Source organism: Rhincodon typus, chromosome 7 (assembly GCF_021869965.1).
Source record: "Rhincodon typus isolate 14 chromosome 7, sRhiTyp1.1, whole genome shotgun sequence".
Lineage (NCBI taxonomy): Eukaryota > Metazoa > Chordata > Chondrichthyes > Orectolobiformes > Rhincodontidae > Rhincodon > Rhincodon typus.
This window is the reverse complement of record NC_063338.1, coordinates 1466386-1487925: the sequence shown is the minus strand read 5'-3', so window position 1 is coordinate 1487925 and position 21540 is coordinate 1466386. Positions and strand designations below refer to the sequence as shown.

The following is a 21540-nucleotide window of genomic DNA, read 5'->3' as shown; positions in this document are numbered from 1 at the left end:
AGGGGCACAAGGGACCGAGAGAGTGGGGGCAGAGGGAGGGGTAGAGAGCGGGCAGAGAGAGACAGAGGGTGGAGAGGGAGAGGGAGAACAGAAGGATAGACGGAATGGGAGAGAGAGAGAGACTGAGTTACAGAGAGAAGGATGGAGGGAAAGAGAGAATGGAACAGAGGGGGAGAGAGAGGGACAGGGACAGATGGAGAGAGAGAGGGGGTGCACATTGGTGGGAGGAAAGCGTGAGAGACGGGATTAAGAGATGGAAATTATGACGTGGGGAGGTGCATTGCAAGAGCTGAAGGGAGGGATAGAGAGATGAATTCTTCCAGGGCCAGGTCGGAACAGGTGACCCAGAGTTGAAACCAAGGACAGAGTGACTTAATCCCAACTCCTGAGCTCAGCCCCTATCCCCTGAGTACCAGAACCTGGGTTCTCCAGCTCAGCTTCTTCAACACAATAATCAAATGAAATATGGTTCGCTCTACTGCTTGGCATTTTGAATGAACAATTTTATTATTTGCAAATTGACGTTACAGATGTAGGAAGTGGAATGGTGCATTTTCTCACTGATCCCTGAGTTGAGAGAAACATTGAAATGTGTCCCTATAACCCCCTATGGGATAAGGTTGGACAAGCCAGCACTACCCTCAGTCTGTTATCATAGCAACAGGCCGCTTCATTGCTGAAACATTGAACTAAAAGAGAAAATCCTTGATTAATTGATTAATTAATCAATTTGATTAATTGACTAATTTGAGTAAAAGGATATTTCAGCACATTGTTCAGCTGTTGTCTGAACTTAGCCTGGGTCACAGCATAAATCGCAGTATTTGTGCAGCAACTGAGGAGCTGCAGCATGAAGCCCAAGTCTCGCACAAAATAATCTAGATACATAGCGTCATACCCAATAAACCACATCCGATACCACAAGGAAAACACCATTAACGTTGACCATAAGAGGATGAAGTTGGCCGAGATCACAAACAGTAAAATGATGGATTTTTTTCGATTTTGCATTTCAGTGTCACACTGACCATCCCTATTGGTGTGAGCCCGGAGTCTGCTACGGGCTTTGCTCATCACTAAAATGTGTCTGACGGTGAAAACATTGAGAAGCAGAATCAGGAGAAATGGGAGAGCTGGGTTTAGAATGTTGTGGAGGAACTCGATTGTAACCCAGACACGAGAGTAAAGAACTGTTATTGTTACATAACAAAGCTGGGGGGATTTCTCCAGCAAATATTGACCTGTGAGCATAAAATACCAGAAAATGTTTTTTAAACAGCTCAGCACAGTCACTGTTCCCAGAACCACAGCCACCGTTTTCTCACTGCAATATTTACTTTTCATCTTCTGGCAACAAATGACCACAAATCGATCAAAGGTGAAAGTGACAGTGAACCAGACAGAACAGTCAGTGGCTGCATAAAGGAGGACAGCGTGGATATTACACACAGGGATGTACAACAAGAAATAAACCTGTTCCCGATAAACAATTGGAATGTGTCTCCACATCAGGTCAAGGATAATGACCAGTAGATCCATCACTGCCATGGCCACCAGGTAACGACTGACACATGGAGACAATCCACAATCTTTATAAAACAGGACGAAGATCGTCACAACGTTAACTGTGAAGAAGATAAACAAACAAATTATACGTCAGCCTGGAGGTAAATTGACTAGTTTGGGAGGGCGGCACGGTGGGTCAGTGGTTAGCACTGCTGTCTCACAGCGCCAGTGACCTAGATTCGGTTCCACCCTCGGGCGACTGTGTGTGGAGTTTGTACATTCTCCCCGTGTCTGCGTGGGTTTCCTCCAGGTGCTCCGGTTTCCTCCCACAGTCTAAAAATGTGTATGCTAAGTGGATTGGCCATGCTAAATTGCCCCTAGTGTTCAGGGATGTGTAGATTAGGTGGGTTATAGGGGAATGCGTCAGTGTGGTCTTGTTGGGCCAAAGGGCCTGTTTCCACACTGTAAGGTTTCTCTGATGATTTCTATGATTCTATGATTGAGGATGGAATGAGATTTTCAAATTGTCACTGTATTCAGAGATTTATTGAAATAATTGGAGCTAAAATGACAAATGGTAAGTTCTGAATTACTTACAAAAATGTGATGTAAAACAGAAGAAACACTCCCTCCCCAAACACACAGACACACATCCTTAAGAACAGATGATTTCTAGAATATTATCACACACTCGATCAATTGAGAGCAGACACAGGTCACTCCTTTACAGTTCCTAATATGGAGCGTGAGAACATTGCCGCCCTGAAGGATTCTCTTCCAGTTCCTTGAAGACGTACGAAGGTAGGAGATTTCTGTCTTTTAGTCTAAATTGTGTTCGATCCTCTGTCGTGAAGAAATGTAAATGCAGAGAAAACATATTCACCCCTTTAACTGTCTGTGGGACTTGGAAACAGTGTCTCCTTCTCCCTGGAACGGCATCTCTTCCCTCGGGATCCTATCTTTTGATCAATTAACTGACATCCGGCCATTCATAAATTGTGTCAGGTATAGAATGTTCTAGAGAATGTCGGTTATGGAAGGTTCGAGATGATCTGTTATAGAATGTTCTGGAGACTGTCAGTTATTCAATGTTCTGGGGAATGTCATTTACAGAATGTTCAAGATAATGTCGGTTATGGAATATTCTGGAGAATGTCAGTTTTGGAATGTTCTGGGAAATGTTGATTATAGAATGTCCTGGAGAATTCCACTTCGAGAAATTTCTGGATTTCTGGATTATGTCATTGATGGAATGCTCCAGATAATGTTCTAAACAATTTCCAGGATCAGGAAAAGACTAGTTTGTCCCAGTATATGACACACAAAGCCGGGCAGGGTCGTTTGTGTTTCAAAAGCACGGGGCCGTACAATTCAGGTGCATCATGAGGCCATTCAGCCCTTCAAAGCTGCTCCACCATTCGATAAGATCATTGATGATCTGATTGTGTCCTGAGCTTCATGTAACAGGAACTTTCCGTCATTCAACTCCCTGGGTTTCTGTCACTGACCGGATGACACTCAGGCACTTTTTTACACTGATTTTCTTCAAGCAGATGTTCAAGAGCCATTTCCACAATGATGGACTATCCAAGTAATACATTCCATCCGATTTAAACCTTAATATTATTTTAAGAGTATCTCACACATTGCAATCAAAAATTTACATTTGTTTTATAGGTATCAGTATTCACTTACAATTAGGAGATGTGGTTATTTCATTTGAATCACTTATTGCGTTTAACCAAACATAGCATCTAGTCCCTTGTATCAATATAAAATAAATAAAATAAGTGGTCTTGTGTAGGCAATATCAGGAATTATGAAGCAAATTAAGGAGCAGGACCTCAGGTGTTATAATATCTGGGTTATGATCCAAGCAACATGTAAATTGGCATACAAAGAAGAAAATTTGGGAAATAACAGTGTCACTAAAGGAGTGATGCAGAAAAGAGGGGTCCCATTTCATGGGGCACTAGCATCAGTATTGAGACATGAAGGAGCTGGACCATTGGGATGTGTTCCACCTGAATCGATCTGCGATCAGGTTGCAAGCGGAAAAAGTAAATAGTGTGATCACAAGGACTGGAAACTAGTTGAAGGGGGAGGGCTCATGAGAGGTTATGAGACTTCCGGAACAAATAATAGGAGACAGAGTATGGAGTGGGTCAGTAATCTAATTTCAGGCACAGCAGATCAAGGACAAGTATGAGAAGCGTGACAATCAACGCAGTAATGAGTGTGTTGTATTTAAATGCGCGCAGCACACGGAGCAAGGCAAAGGAGCTTGGAGCTCAGATTGGGTTTGGTCGTTACAATGTTGCGAGTATCACAGAGATGTTATTGCAAAGGGATCAGGGCTGGGAAATAAATATCCCAGGATACATTTCCTATTGAAAGGACAAGCCGATAGGCAGAACAGACCGGGAAATCTTGCTAGTAATAGCAAGAAGTGATATATGGTCAGAAGGCGTAGAATCCATGTAGGCAGAGATGAGGAAATGCAAAGAAAAAGAAAGGTCCTGTGGGAGCTGTATGCAAGCCTCCTAGCAGTAGTCAGGAAGCGAGACAGAAAATAAATCAGGAAATAGAAAAGCCATCTAAGAAAGGCACTATTGCAATAATCATGGGGGGCTTCAATTTGCAGGTGAACTGGGCAAGTTGGAGTGGCAGCAGATTCCAAGAAAATGAATTTGTGGACTTTTTTCAGACCAAATTGTGGTACAGCCCACAGACGAATAGGTAATTCCGGATTTGGTGATGTATAATGAGGCAGACTTGATGAGAGAGCGGAAGATGAAGGAGCCTTTGAGGGCAGTGACTACAATATGACCAATGTCATCCTGCAGTTTGAGAAGGAGAAGCTGGAATTAGATTTAATAATACCGTTGACTAAAAGGAGCGACAAAGATATGATGGACGAGCTAACCAGAGTTGATTGGAAGGAAAGACAAGCAGGAAATGCGGGGGAGTAGCAATGGCTGGAGTTTCTGAGGGTAATTCAGGAGGCACAGCAAAAATTCATCCAAGGAATAAGATACCTACTGTGGGGCAAGAGAAGGAAGAGAGGAAAATGGTTAATATAACACCCTGTTTAAGATGGGACGAAGACAGAAGACGGGAAATTATAGGTTGGTTAGGCTGACCTTGGACGATGGATGATTTTTTCATCCATTATTAAGAATGAGACTGCGGAGTATTTGGTTGTGCATGGTAAAATAGGGCTAAGTTAACACGGCTTCTTCAAGCAGAGGTCATGTCTGATAATTCTGTTAGAATTCTTTGAAGAGGCAACAGACAACTTAGTTAAAAAGGAGCTATTGGATGTGGTCTACTTGGATTTGCAGAAGGCCTTTGATAAGGTGCCACAGAGCAGGCTGCTGTATAACAGCCCATGGTTTTAGGGGCAAGTTATTGACATGCATAGAGGGTTGGCTGACTGGCATGTGGGCGAGATTAGGGATAAAGGGTTATTTTTCAGGATGGCAGCTGGTGACTGGCGGAGTTCCACCAGGATCAGTGTTAAGATCACAACTGTTCACGTTGTATAGAAATGATCTGGACGAAGGAACTGAGGCCATAGTTGCTAAGCTTGGAAGGGCAGGTAGTGGTGTGGAAGTGGGGAGGCAGCAGAAGAACAAATCACTGAAGATTCCAGACTTTAATAAAATAATTAAGAACACATACAGAGCGATTTATTATTCAAGGCATTGTTTACAACAGGGGTGAAGTCATGTTGAGCTGTTCAGGTGTTTGTTTAGGCCACAGCTGGAGTAGTGTGTGCAGTTCCAGCCACAGCACTATAGGAAGGATGTGATTGTACTGGCAGGGGTGCAGAGGGTGTTGCCTCGGATAAGACCATAAGAGAAAGGAGCAGAAGTAGACCATTCATCCCATCGAGTCTGCTCCACCATTCATGGCTGATCTGATAATCCTCAAGGCCCCTTTCCTTCCTTTCACACTTGATCCTCTTATTGATTAAACATCTGTCCATCTCAGCCTTGAATGTACTTAATGACCCAGCCTCAACAGCCCTCTGTGGTGTGGAATTCCACAGAATCATTAAAGATAAACATAGTGATTGGAATGAGGTCAGCCAGGTAGACCTCAGAATGTGAGTTCCCTGCTTGGGGATGTTAATGTGAGTCAATCAGGGAGCCCTGGCTGACAGATATAAAGTGGAGTGTCAGAGGTTCTGTTCATCCTGAGAGCTGGCTCTGAGGGAGCTGGATCAGTGTCAAGGGCTCTCCACACATAAAGAGAGGATGTATTGGTGACAAGATACCAGCCTCCATTGAGTTATTTCAATAAAGTTATCATAGACCCGCTAGGCCATAAGGCCATTCTCACATTGGAAAGAGAGGTGACTGGTGGTGGTATAAACTGAGGGTCACCATGCCTCAGCTAAGGAGGTTGAGGTGTAGAGTCCTTCATGGGAATCTAGCCAGTAAGAGAATTGAATCCATGCTGTTGGCATCCGTCTGCATTACAAACCATCCATCCAGCTAACTGAGCTCATGTATACTTAAACAAGTACACCACCCTCTGAGAGGAAATAAAATGTTGCCTCTTCTTTGTCTTAAATGTACGTCTCCTTATTCTGAGATTCTGCTGTCTGCTCCCAGATTCCCCCACAAGGGGAAACACCCTCTCTACATTTAACCTGTCATGTCACCTAACAATCTTGAACATTTCATTAAAGTTATTGGCAAGCGGTTTTGACTAGCATCACTTGCGAGGCTGGAATGTAATGCATTCATGGTCAGTTTGTCATGCCTCTGTTTCCCAAGGGACACTTCTCCTTGTCAATACAACAGGAAATTGATCAGTTCTCTTCTTGGAAACAAAACTCCAAACTATGGAAAAGTGATAGTAATGTTGGTCCATGTACAGATCACAGGATGAAGGAAATCTACTGACAAAGTCACACAATAATGTCAGATCAAAAAGAAATGCTTTCTGCGCTCCTCTTTGCCACCTCCACACCGACACTCCACACTGAACCTAAATTGCTCTGATCACAAGTCCTTAAAGTCACCCCTTCCCTTCCAAGGGTACATGACACAGATTGTTACAGCACAGGAGGTGGCTATTCACTCCATTGTTTCTCCGCTGATTCTCTTAATAAGCAATTCACCTACTGCCACTCATTGTAATCCTGAACATTCTTCCTTTTCAGACAATAATCCATGTTTGTTCAAATGAATCTACTTCTATTGCACTCGTTGACAAAACATTCCAGATCCTAACCACTCGCTGAAGGATAACACTTCTCCTCATGTCGCCAATGCTTCTTTTGCCAATTACTCTAAATCTGTGGACTTTGGTTCTCGATCCTTCCATCAATTGACAACAATTTTTCTCTATCTGCTTTGTCCAGTATCTGCAGGTTTTTGAGCACCTCCATCAAGTCTTCTCTCAACTTTCATTTCTCCAAGCAATACAGCCCCAACTTCTCCAATCTATCAACATCACTGAAGTTAAGAGAGATGCACAGCAGACTGCATACTGGAAATTAATGAAGAGGTAAATACTCCAATTTGGATCCCCCGTAATACTGCGCAGTGGTCTGTTCACACGCTTCCAAAGATCAGACCACACTGGGAGCACTGTGCATAGGTCTGGTCTGTGGATTGCAGACAAGGATATTAAATGGATTGCAAAGAAGATTTGAAAGGATGATACTAAAAACTGAGTGGTTCTAACTTTTCACAAATGACTGAACAGTTGAGGCACTTTCCTCCAGAAAAGAGAAAATTGAGAAGCAAATAAATATGTACATTAAAATTAACAAGGGGATTGGCTTGGCAAATGTAGAGAAGGTGTTTTTCCACTTGTGGGGGATTAGGGGTTACTAATAATTGCAGTCATCAATAAACGCAGTGAGGGAATCACAAGAAAGGACTTTACACATAGAGCAGGCAGAAAGTGGAGCTTGATACAGTACGGAGCAGGGGAGACAGATTTCACGGGTACATCGCCAGTTTGGAACAATGGGTTGAATAGCCTTCCTCTTGCTGTAATGACAATATGCGTTTGACTGGGAAGCTCCACAAGTGCCTGAAGAACAAAAAAAAATATGCTAATAGTCTTAAATGAAGTGGGTGAGAGGAGGAGCATATGGAACATAAACAACAGCACAGACCAAGGTAAAAAATGGCCCATCTCTGCGTTGTTCATCCCATGGAGCAAGTCTACAACATAGTATGTGAGGCACAAACTTAGCCAACTGAGTAATTACTGCACAGGTATTGGAAAATAAACAGCAGGGTTCTCTGGCATCAAACACAAATCACTTCTGATTAAGCAATCAACAAATGTTAGGAATATGATTGTGCAGTGTGCCAGCATGTTCAGGATTAAGATAGTGTGTGACTACAAAGATCAGGATAGACGATGGTTCAGGAACCGAATCCTGAATAATGTAAACCTTTATGTCTTAGAATGAAAATTTCAATGACTTGCCACGAACAACAATAACTTGCAACTGCATAACGCCTTCAACGTAGTAAACGTGGCAAGATGCTTTACACAGCGTCTCATGGCATAGTTTGACACTGAAATCAAGGACAAGATAACGATAAAAAACCTGGGCCAAAGATGGATGAGGCCTTGAATTAACAGGAGGAGACAATTCAGCCCATCAGTCCTGCACCACCATTTAATAAGATCAAGGCTGATCTATCACAAACCTCAACTTCTCTTTTGTGTCAGTTCTTCATTGTTAATCACCCACTGGTATTTCAAAATGCCATCCATCTCCTCTTTAAATACTTTCAGTGATCCAGCCTCCCCAACTCTCTGGAATAGGAAATTCCAGACATTCATTAATGTCTGAAAGAAGAAATATCTTCACATCTTAGTTAAAGTGTTAGGAGCCAACAACTGAAAGCTAAGTCCCATTGTTCTTGATTCATACAGCGGTGGAAACATCTTCTCAATATCAACCCATCAAGCCCCCTCTGAATCATGACTTTGAATAAGATCATCCATCATTATTCCAAACTTTAATGCATTAAGATCTAATCTGTAACTCTTGAGGAGATGAAACCTTCATCTCAGGAATCAGCCTCGTGAATCTCTATTAAACTGCCTTCAATTCCAGTACATTCTCTCTTAAGTATGGGATCAAAACTGTACGCTGTACTCCAGGTGCAATCTCGCCAACACCATCATAGTTAGAACAAGACTTCTGTTTTGAATAAAATTTTCCAGCCCCTTCACAATAAAAGCAAAAATTCCATTTGCAGTTGTAATTACTTGCTGCACTTTTATGCAATTTTGAGTTTCATGCAGAAGAATACCCGCACCCCTTTATGATCCACTGTTTTTGCAGTCTCCCTTCATTTAAATAATGAACAGGAATCTTGATTCTTCAGACCAAATGACGACACTTTCTCTGACATTGAACTGCGTCAGCAAGGTATGTGCCCAGTCATTTAATCTATCTATATCTCATTAGAGATTGTTTATGATCTCATCACAACATACCCTACCACAGTTTTTTTTTGTATAAACAGCTACATTGCTTTCTGCCCCTTGCAAGTTATTCATATAGATCATGAATAATTGAGAATCTAGGGCATCCACCATATCCACCTCATCAAACAAATATATATTGTCCATCACCGAACACTGGCATTGATGTTGATATACTGGAAGATGATGGATACGTCACCCACTCCTGCCTGGAAAGTTCCGGGTCATAGAATCTGAAAGAAACTGCGATCCCAGCAGTCACTGGCAGCAGAGACCTCACTCTGCTGTGAAACTGCAGGTTGTGTTGAAGAAGGTGACACCGCTCTGCGAACACCTCCTTGTTCAATCAGTGTCCCCTCACTCTCAGCTCCTGGGTTAAATGTAGGTTGGGAAGCTGCTCTTGAAAAACCGGGGTGGATACAGCAGATCCCTTTCCACACATACACTCACTGCGTGGTTTCACAGCTTCCCCTCTCTGCAGCCTCTGCTCCATTTGTTGTTCATGTTACAGACCCAGATGCTATAAAGACTGTCCCATGTTCCGTCCAGAGTTGGGTCACAGCACAATCTCCAGCAAATCATCCCCAGCACCTCCAGTAAATTTACAGGGACAGGGGTCTGTCAGAAGTCCCTGAGCTACAATTTGGGTCCCCTGGTCTTTTAAAACAATATTTGAGGAGCTTCCTCATGTTATTGAACGCATGATAACTGAGAGGGACAAACACAGACATCCAGTGGACAGGCACGGACCAAGTTTCAAAAATATGTATTAATGGTGTTGAAACCCCCTTGCAACATTGAGCAGCACTTGTGACACACCGGGAAGTGAACAACAGGCTGACACACACCATTTCATTGTTTCTGAGCTTCTCATTGCTGGTACTCGATACATGAGGGAGCCAAAATCCAAGGCCAGGGAAAGAGTAAATGAAAGGTCATGGAGAGCAGGTAGGGAAGTGGAACTGAGGCTGAGATAACATCTGTAACTAATGCTCTGTAACTAAGTTTGGCGATGACACTAAGATAAGCAGGAAATTACATTATCAAGAGAAGGTGGAGAGACTGCAAATGGATATAAACAGGTTAAATCAATGGATTATCGTTTGGCAGTTGGAATATAATGTGACTGAATGTGAACCTGTCAGTTCTTTTCAGGAAGAACTATTTCAGACATCGCTGCAGTTTTGCAACATCTGCTCTCTGAAGTTCCTAGTGGTTCCATTGCTTTCAGTACACACGAGATATTTTGACGTGGTTGTTTGGCAGTAATGTGTTGTGAGGGGTAGGGTGTTTTTAAACTGTGTATCAGGGGGGTGGACTTTATCTGAGAAGCCATTCATTCTTTCTATTTGGAGACCCGAAGACGATGGGAACAGCTGATTGCTTCTGAAAGAAGAGGCTGTAGCTGCTGCTAGAACAGTGGGTATTCCCCAAATTGCTGGACTGTGCACGGTGGCATTTCAATATTAATGGAGTAAGTGTTCCTTCAGTTACCCTACCTTGCCAAGGGATCCTGTAGAGCCATAGACACCATTGGAAATCCTGCTATACTGGGAAAACAAGGAGACACCAGGTACCTCCCCGCTGAGGGAGAAAACATTGTTTTCACCTCATTCACCATTTATATCCTCCGTCACTGAATTGTGACATTGATGTTGACATGCAGGGAAATGATGGAAATGTCACCCACTTCTGTCTGAAAAGTTTTGGATCATAGAATCTGAATGAAACTGAGATTCCAACAGTCATTGGCAGCATCATCCTCACCCTGGTGTGAAGCTGCAGTTCGTTTTGAAGGAGATGGCACCACTCTGTGACCAGCTCCTTGTTCAATCAGGGACCCCTCACACTCAGCTCCCGGGTTTAGTGGGACTTCGGAAGCTGTGCTTGAAAAACTGTGGAGGGTATGGCAGATCTCTTTCCCCACATACACTCACTCCGTGGTTTCAGACCTTCCTCTGTCTGCAGTCTCTGCTCCATTTGTTGTTCATGTTGCAGACCCAGTTACTGTACCTATAGTCCCCATGCTCCGTCCAGAGTTGGGTCATCAAGTCCTCAGGTCTCCCTGAATTTCTGAAGCAGCTCAAAGCACAACCTCCAGAAAACCATCCCTAGCACCTCCACTAAATTTACAAGAACAGGAATCAGTCAGAAGCCCCTGAGCAAAAGTTAGGTCCCCTGGTCTTTATAACAATATTTGACAGGCTTCCTCGTGTTACTGACTGCATGATCAGCTGAGAGTGATGAACACAGGGGCTCAATGACAGGCACAGAGCAAGTTTCAAAGACCTGTCTCGGAGCTGCTGAAACCACCTGTCCAGCATTGAGCACCACTTGTGACACACCGGGAAGTGAACAACAGCCTGACATGCACCATTTCATTGATTCTGACCTGCACACTGCCAGTACTTGACACATTAGGGTGCCAAAAACCAAGGCCAGGGGAAGAGGCGGAGAGTCAGAAAGTTTTGAATTGAAGATGGAAACAGACAATTAACTAACTGAGAATATGTTGTGGAAATATGGGGAAGAAGACAGGGGAGTGGGACTAACTGGAGCAGCGAGACCTTGGAAGGTCCAATCTCAAGAATCACAAAATTGAATAAAGGTATTGCCAGAGCAGTTGAAGTGGTTTGTTACATCAAATTTTGAATATGCCTCACAGAACTACCACATACTCCAGAAACTGGGACAAGAAAGCAGCCCAGCATGAAGGGCTGTGCAGACTATGCCAGTGTATGTTAGTGTGCTGTAAGCTCAGTTCACTGGACTATCTTCCTAGGATGGTGACCATACCTAATCTTTGCTGGTGTATTGGTACTATTCTTGCAATAAATAACTGCCTAGCCTGGGGAAATTTGCAGCTCATGCTGTGAGTGTCAGTACATGGGGCTCTCACAAATGTATGTCTCGATGTCTCCATTGTTCAAGGCAAGGAGTTGTGTGTGTTTGTGTGTGTGTGAGAGAGAGACAGAGAGAGAAATGGGGGGTGGGGAGGGTTGGTGTTACATGTGAAATCGTTGTTTGAGAGACACCACGCATGGAGGAAATCAGGTTAAATATGAAAAAAACTGGCGGGGGTTTGGTTAATTTACAGAGAGACTGAGGGATGTTTCATGAACAGATGTGATGACGTGCTTGAGAATATTAGAATAAAGGCATTGTCAGACCCATTAACAATATAGATGAGTGCACGCAGGAATGATAGATGGATGGGATATTTGTGTGAGATCAGACATGAGCCGTGGAGTATTGACTAAGATTTTTTTTATGCAGACTTGAAGCTGTGAGTTTCAGCAGCAGACAATTGGTATCATTAAGATTTTATCTCATTGCTGAAGGTTCAAATAATAGATGGGATGAGTCGGTGAAGTATATTCTGGATTGTTAGTGATTAAAATTAAGAATGGACAGGTAAGCTGTCAAGAATCAGCTCATGGCCAAAGGGATCACCACAGTTATGAACCATCTGTTTCAGCCTCAAATATTGGCCAGAGACGGGATGGAGTCAGAGAGACGAATGGAGTGTGTAACCAGAACAGAAGACAGTGACCTCCATGCTCCCAATATTTAAATACCACGGAGAGTGATGCAATGAGTGGTGGTTCGCAGCTGAAACCGAGTGGGTCAACATAGAGAGACCCGTGAGGGACACTGCCAGAAGCAAAGAGCGAGAGCGTGAATGAACAAGTTCACTGATACAATTAATAGCAGTTTGTAGAGTTAATATCTGGATTCAGACTTTAGCAGGAAAAATAACAGTGGAAAGGAGTATAGAGTAAATTAGAAAATAGTAATGCAGTTACACATGGTTTATAGAAATGATAACTTCAGAGTTAGACTAACCAGGGACACCAAGGATAGCCAGGAAAGGATAATAAAAATATTGAATAATGTAAAGTGCATATAGGATCCGCAGTGATAATGACCATTGATCATAATATGTAGAAAGGTACCCAACATCCTGGGATAAACTCCTGTCCATTGTTGTAACATTCCAGTCTGACGTTCTTAGATTCTGATCCATTATTGGAACTTTCCAGTCTATTGCTCTCAGATTCTGATATCTCCTGCCCCTCTGTCCGGAGTTGCAGATCCTTGTTAATACTGTAGGTGATTCTGCCACTCATATTATGAGATAACACATTGAAGGGAGCCCTTTTATCATTAAAAGATGGAAAACTTCCACTGGGATAATTAGACTCGATAGGGACTGACATTAAGCACAGTCACTGAACGAACATGTTCTGTTAACCTATTCCTTACATCACTTTTCATATCACAATGAAAGGGAACATTTACTCCTTCTGAATGGAATATATGAGCGTTGCTCATAAACCTTTCAATCTTTTTAATCTTTCTTCCTTGTATGTGGGGGTGGTGCCAGAATACTGCAGGGTGGTATATGTTCCCCTGTTTATAAAAGGAGACAAGGATAAAATAACAAACCAGCTGCATAAAATGCCTGGTGGGGAAATTTGTAGAGATCGTAAACCAGGGTAACAAAATTCATTTTTCATTAACTGTGTGTAATGCCGCCCCTATTGTTAGGTGCCCTGTTATCAAATTGTTCCTTAACATTGAGACATCATTTAGAGCATTGGGACTGCTGCTCAGGAACAGGAGGAAGACCCATGTGCCTGTTACAGAGGGATAAGCAGCATCCATTCAGCACACACTAGCCTATTACCACTTTAAGAGGTGGAAAGCTGGCATGTTGGCAAGTTTGCAAAAAGAGTCATTCAAAACAAAGAGAGATGTTACTGCAGCTGTACTACAGCTGTCTTGCTGAGTGGACACCTGCAGTACATTGTGTTGTTTGTGTTTCTGTAACTGAGAAGGGACGGTCCTCCAGCATGTGCAGTTTAATGGCTGCTCATAATCCATGAGTTGGTGTGTCATTTAATGCCTCGAGCCTGTTACAGATGGACAGGAAGAAATCATTCAGCCTCTTGAGTCAGTTACACAGGAACAGGAGGAAGCCATTCAGCCTCTTCAGTATGTAAAGAGGTCCGGAGCTGAGTTGCCCTGGCGGAACCCAAACTGGGCGTCATTGACCAAGTTATTTCTGAGCAGGTGCTGCTTGATAGCACTGTTGATGACACCTTCCATCACTTTACTGATTATTGAGGGTAGACTGACGGGGTGGTCTTTGGCCAGGTTGGATTTGTCCTGCCTTTTATGCACAGGACATACTTGGGCAATTTTCCACATTGTCGGGTAGATACCAGTGTTATAACTGTACTGCAACAGCTTGGCTAGGGGAGTGGCAGGTTCTAGAGCACAAGTCTTCAGTAGTTTTGCTGGAATGTTGTCAGGGGCCGTAGCCTTTGCAGTATCCATTGTCTCCAAACGCTTTTTGATATCACGGGGAGTGAATCGAATTAGTTGAAGACTGGTACCTGTAATACTGGGGACCATTGCAGGAGGCTGAGATGGATCATCCACTCAGCACCTCTGGCTGAAGTGAAATGATAAACAGAAAAGTACGGTTCTTGGAGTACGGTCTGACCTCTGGGTTATGGGCCCAGTGCACTCCCACTGTGACCCTCTGCTAGTATAAGAGAAACACAAATAAATAAATTACTCAGTGACAAGATCTGAAGAAATGAATTCTGTTTAGTAAAATCTGAGAATGAAAAGCACTTGTGAAGAATTGTCTTCCAGACTTGGGGAGAGTGCAGAGTTCTGTTCCCCGGAGTCAGTATTGTAACTAACTCTCTTCTAGACAGATACTATTGACCCACATTTGTGCACAGAGCGGACAGTTTCAAAATCCTAAATGAGGCAAAGTTCACACTAAATAATGCAGAAATCACAGAAACTGGTATTTTACAAAAGAAAGGGTCTGGTTACTTAACATCGCTCTCTGTCATTTTCCTGAGCCTGATGCTTCAAAAATCACTGGCATTTCACATGTACGTATTCTTGCAATCTTAATAGATCCCTTACTGCGTTATTCTCGTATATGTTAAGAGTCAAAAAAAAAGCCAGGAGTTACAGTCTTTTCTGAGACTCGGTACAGTTTTAGATGGGGTCGCTACAGCCACAACACAGACCCCTGACCACAATGTAAACACAGTGACATTAAGTAATCCCCACACAAAGCAGCTAATGAATATTGTGTTAGAGACCGTGCCAGGAGCAGTACCAGACACACAACAGGAAGACTCGCTAAACAACAGACTGAGATGAAGGAGCTTGCAGTTGCGAAAATCTTTGGAATTCGGGCTTCAGAAGTCATGAGGCATCAGCATTGAGTCTGTACAAGACCGAGATTGATAGATTTCTACAGATTAAAACACATCAAGATCTCAGGGGATAGTGCAGAAAAATAGCATTGCAGTAGAAGGCCCTTCGTGATCTCATTGAATGGTGAGGGGGGCTTGAAGGGCTGAATGGCAGCATCACACTCCTTACATTCTAAAATAAAAGCATTCTTTCTTAACTTCACTTGACAAATGTATTTCATATTCAGGTCGAAATGATATAACTTTGCTGGTGTACAGTTTTGGATATATTTTCAAGAAACAATCTAATTTAACATCGGCTTTGTCAGTAGTTTCCTCACACAAGGAATTAACTATTGCTGCAAAAGATCATATAATCTCCATTCACAGGCTCAGGATCAGAGAAAACCTGCTCCATCATTCTGTACCTGCAGGGCAAATCTGAATCTAACCCTAAATCCCTTTGCCCGTCCATGTCTGACAAGTTTTAACCCAATCTTTCTCCATCTGCCTTAAATACATCATGGACTCTGCAGGATGCAGTGGAGTTTTACATGGATTTGCCAGGATTCGATCAAATAGAGGAATGACTGGTTAGTCTGGGACTGTTCTCACCGGAACAAATGAAGCAGAGGGGAGATTTATTATCATATAATAGCATTTCCAAGCGTTCAGTATTCTTTGTGGCCTAGGCAGTGTAGTTATGGACAGGTGGTTTCCCCAAGTATGAGAGTCTTTGAACAGGCGGCATAATCTCAGAATAGGGTATTGACGATTTATTTCAGATATTAGGAGGATTTTTGATCGCTCAGGGGTGAGTAAGTCAGTTGAATTCTTCCCTACAGATGGCTGTTGAGACTATGTTGTTGGTATTTTAAACCTGAGCTAGACCATCAGGGTTTATCCAGGTCAGTCAGGAGAATGGAGTTGAAGGTTATCAGATCAGCCATGACCTCATTGAATGGTGGAGCAGACTGGATGGGCTGAATGGCCTACTTCTGTTCCCGCATCATTTGCTCCATGGTTTCATTTGATGGATGTGCTCAAAATTGTGAGGAGATTGGATAAAGTGATAGAAAGGTCCATTCATCTGAGCAGACAGATCAGTAACAAGGCTCATAAACTCACAAAATTCAAATGTACTGTGCTGCAGACAGCAACTAGTACTCTATATACCACAGATATCTTGTTCGCTGGATACTTGCACAGGCTGTGATTGCTCAAGACAACTGGTGAACCTTCTAGAACCGGCAACGCAGTGATCATGCAGGATGATGGATCACTGTATGACCCAAACACAACAGAAGGGGATGTAACATGAATGAAAGATACATAAAGTATCTTTTTTCTTTGTTTCGTTGGAGAAGTCTTCTGCTGTTCCACTGTGATTGACTCGTCACTGGTTTAATAAAAACCGTTTCAAATATTGAACAAACTCTTTTGTCGAATTTATTTTAAAATACACATGAACAATCCCACAAGTTTAACCTGTGCTCCTCTCTCTCATTATCTGTTTTTCCTGTTTCTCTTTTATTCAATGTAAGTCCGTGGCAAGTCAAGTTGGAAGGAATGATGGGCACGGAAATCATGTTTCTTACCATTCACCCAATTCAATCTACATTTCAATAAAACCGAGGCGACAGGTTCCAATTCTTGATTTAGACTTAATTATGTTGCTGAGTATTCGAGACTCTTTGGTCAGTTAGACTGACAAGAATTGGTTTCCAGCTCAGTTCTGTACAAAATGCGTAAGATGCAACAGAAAGAATTGCGGGAAACAATGACTAGAGTGAGATTCAAACCCACGTGGGCAAAGCACAATGGATTAGTGGTCCATCGGCTTAAACTCTCAGCTATCTTGTCACAGATGCAAAGTTTGCATCACGTGATCATGTTTCTCTCACTTTTCCAAACAGTTGAGTGAATTGTGCAGCGCAACAGATACTTCTCCTGGTGTGAGTGAAATGATGAACAGTAGAGTACGGTTCTCAGGGTATGCTGTGAACATTGGGTTATGGGACCAGCACGCTCTCACTGTGACACTCTGCTCGCGTAAGTGAAAGGCAAATAAAGAAATTGCTCAGGGACAAGATCAGTTGAAACAAATTCTGTGAAGCATTGAAACCGATGGAATGAAAAACTCTGTGACAGCGGGGATGTAACATCGTCTAATATAGAAGCATGGAAGACAGGAGCAGGACGAGGTCATTCGGCCCTTCGAGCCTGCTCTGCCATTCTTCACGATCATGGCTGATTGTCCAATTCAATAGCCTAATTCTGCTTTCTCCCCATAACCTTTGAACCCATTCACCCCAAATGCTATTTCTAGTCGCCTCTGTAAGGAATTGCTTTCCAGACTCAAGGAGAATGCACAGTGCTGTTCCCAGGATTCAGTATTGAATCGACCTCTCTTCCGAACGTCCCACATGTGTGTTCAAAGAGGTTCAATTTCAAACTCCTAAATAGGCAAAACTGACAAATGAAAAAAGTAATGCAGAATGCCACAGAATCCAGCATCGTCCAACGAAGTCTGTTTCAGTTAACATTGCTCTTTGTCAATTTCCTGAGCATGATGCTTCAAGAATCGCTGGTCAATGTTAATAAAAGCTGCTCTGGGTAAGCCTTGATTTCGCAGACTCGGTATTTCACACACCTGTCTCTGTGAGTCTTCTTGCAATATTAGTTGATCCCTTACTGTGTTACTTTAGCGCATGTTAAGAGGAAAAGACGGGACTAACAGTCACAGCCGTGACTTGGAGTCGAGTGGAGGTTGCTACCACTACAACACAGAGTACTAATCACAACACGATCATGGCGCCACATAGCAAACCAGACGGAAAGCGAAAAAATAAGTGTGGTGTGTGCCAGGAGCAGCACCAGACGCACGACAGGAATACTCGCCAAACAGCAAACTGAGATGAGGGAACACAGAATGAGGAGAATCTTTGTAATTTGTGGTCCCAGAGGTTATGAAGGCTCCGTAATGAATCTGTAAAAGGCTGTAAAAAGCATCAAGAGCTCAGGGGATAGTGCAGAAAAATGGTGTTGAAGTAGAAGGTCACTCGAGATCTCATTTAACGACAAGGCGGGCTCGAAGTTTGCAACTTATGTCCGTGTTAGAATGAAAATCAGTTGACCAATAAAGAGACGTTTGGAACAGCATTTTTATTTACTCAGAGCTTTGAAATTGGGAATTATTTTCGAGTAAAAAAAAGTAGAAGCTGATTCCAGAATATTTTAAAAGACAAGTGTAACAAGTTAGTAAGTGTAACTGAGTAAGACTAAGTATAAAACAGCTCACGGTTTTCATAGGTGTGACAGCCTGTTCAACGTGACCTATTATAAATTGTGAAATAACTGAACTGCTTGATTTAGCTTTCAAGAACTCTGTATTCTCTATTGCAGCACTTCAACTATTGTTTCAAGTTTGCACCAAATTTGGCAACAACATTCAGATAGCCCATTCAGATAAATCTAATTCATTTCGATTGGTTTAATGACCTGTGAGAGTTTGCAGAGAATTGAAAAATATGACACAGACTAAACAGCCCTTCCCAGAATTTAACCCAGTGCAGGGTCAGCAATATGAGAAATATCATTGAGTGAAAACCTCACCTCTGTTTCTCTATCCACAGATTGGTCTTCACCTGGGTGAATATTTGCAGCTTTTTGTCTGATAATTGAGAAATTTCCCAGGGACAAAACACTGTCCAAAGTCAGAAACTGGTCTTTTCTAATACGTTCTGTTCTACTCAACATTCTGCTGTGATATATCCCACAGCCTGATGAACCAATAATCCCTGCTCCATGTCAATAAAAGCTGCTCCGGGTGAGGTTGGAGCACACAGGCTCGGTATTTCACACGCCTCTGTACCATAATAGAAGAGCCACGTGTTCACTGATTGCATTCTGGAGCCACAGAGCAGCTCCGCGTACTTATTCCCATCCCCATTTCCAGTTCTTCTTCGTGGCTGGACCAGAGTTTCTCTGATTCCGGATCTGGAAACTGGGATTTTTTTGATCGTCTGCAGCAATGGTTACTTCCTTGTGTGAGGAAACTGGTGAAGTAACCGATGTTAAACTATATTGTGTTTTGAAATATACATTTTCAAATTTTCCTGCACTATTCCCTAAACTTGTGATGTTTTGAAATCTCAGTCTTAACCAGATTCAGTGACTGACCCTCCACAGCCTCTGGGGCACCGAATCCAATTTTCGCCCCACTCTGAGTTCCCTCATCTCCATCCATTGTTTGGCAAGTCTTCCTCTTGTGGAAAATTCATTTTGTACAATCCAAAATGTGGACATTAACAGCAGATATGGCTCCAGTGGCGCAATCCAGTGGTATTTATAGACAGTATAGAGACATGTGAAATGCTAAGGTTGTGAGTTCAAACATCACTTGGAGCAGCTTTCCCTGACATGGGAACAGTGCGTTAAGAATAAAGGTCAATGTCGAACAAATTCGACTTTATTGGAAAATGCCAGTTTGAGTGGATTGAGAAACGACCTTTCCGGGGGAAATGTCTCAATTACCAACATATATCCGGCACGTATTCAACTCGTGAAGAAACATTTGTGGAGAGAGAATCGAATACGATGTTTCAGCTCCATGACCTTTCTCACGTGACTGACCCTGCACTGGGTTACCCTCTGAGAAAAGAAAAGTTGTTTAGCTTGGTTCATATTATTCAATTTGCTGCAAACCTGGAGAACCCATTACAAAAGTATAAAAAGGATTAGATTTATCTCATTGTACCATTTGAATGTTGCATTCAACTTCGGTCAGAACTTATTTCAGTTTAAGTTAAAGTGCTGCTGAGAAGAACATAGGGTTGAAATGCAAAAGACAGAACCTGGTTGGTGGATTTGTTGGGAGAAATCAAAAGTATGAAATGGCCCCAGAATCATGTTAAATATGGTCAAATCTTTAAGGCACTAGACAAAAGCAGGAATTCTACTTCAGAGAGATGGTTCACTTCCTAATTATTAGGGTACAACCTTTGTTTCCAACTAAAAAAAACTCCGTTCCATTTATAATGCTTCACGGCAAATCATTCGCCAGACATTTCAAAACCATGCCCGGTGTTCATGAAATGTATTAATATCTAAATTTCCTTTATGTAATTTTTAAAATCCTGCTCAGTTGTTTCACAATTTATAGTGGTTCACATCAAATATTGTGCCACACCTTTCAAAACCATGACCATTTGTACTTATCTTTATATTTATTTTTTATAAGTATACTTATCTTTAATTAGCTGTTCACGAAATTGCTTTTCATTTGAAGTCATTCAAATTCAAATTGATTTCCGGCCCACCCTTCCACCCCATCTGCCACTCCTCGCACTTAGCCCCGGTCACAAACTCCCTCCCCCTGTTAAATTCACTCCTTATATGTTTGCTCATATGTGTTTTAAAACATTCTGGAATCACCTTCTACCTTTGTTTCTAGAATATCGTTGCTTACTTAAATAACTCTTTGAGAAAAAGAAAATCTGCTTCAATTTTTTTAATCATCCACCGACACTTTTGAATCTCTGCTCTCTGTGACTTTGATTCACTCGAAAAAGGGAATTTTCCTCTTATTTAGGAACTCTGAACCTTCATCATCTGGGAAATCTCCGTTAGTTTACTTCTCAATTTTCCCCGTGTCAGTTACAACACTTCTAAATTCCCCAACATCTCATGAATATAATCCTGCATCTTTTCCACCATCCCAATAAAACCCATCTGTGTCCTTTCTAATGACTTTATATTCTGGAAAACCCCATCTGCGTCTTTTCTAATCCCTTTACAATTTTTGGTGAAAAGCGAGGATAAGGATTACATGCAATGCTCCCACTGAGGCCGAACTACATTACAGACATTACAGTTGTAATTACAATCTCAACCACCTCACTGTGGAACTATAGTCACTTCCAGTGCAGACTGGGTAAGAACAGGTAAATTCCTTCACCAAAGGTAATTGTAGACCTGAGACCTAAAATTGGTGTATCTTGTCTCAATATTTGTGTCCTCTTTGTGCATCCCTTCATGCTTCCCTGTATTGAATTTTACCTAATGATTAAATTTTTGATGAAGACATCCTCCTCATCTCTCATTATTCTAAACTCTATGGAGCACTGACTGATATTAGTTGTATGTTCCTGGAACACAGTCCTCTCATCCCTAGGATGAATCGAATGGACATTCCTGAAGTGACCTCGAAAGAAAGTATTTCCTTCTCTGGGACAACAAGGTGCAGAGCTGGATGAACACAGCAGGCCAAGCAGCATCAGAGGAGCAGAAAGGCTGACGTCATCTGTGGGTTCTCCGATAGTGGCCT

At 42.3% G+C, this 21540-nt stretch overlaps 1 protein-coding gene across 1 annotated transcript; it reads right to left on the bottom strand.

Annotated features, from left to right (window-relative positions):
* Nucleotides 1-717: 717 nt before the first annotated feature.
* LOC125483540 (probable G-protein coupled receptor 139) lies at nt 718-13009 on the bottom strand. The gene is made up of 2 exons (XM_048599304.1): nt 12829-13009; nt 718-1625 (listed from the first exon to the last, which is right to left on the bottom strand). Exons 1-2 carry the CDS (start codon nt 13007-13009, stop codon nt 718-720), a joined length of 1089 nt encoding a protein of 362 aa, XP_048455261.1.
* Nucleotides 13010-21540: the final 8531 nt, after the last annotated feature.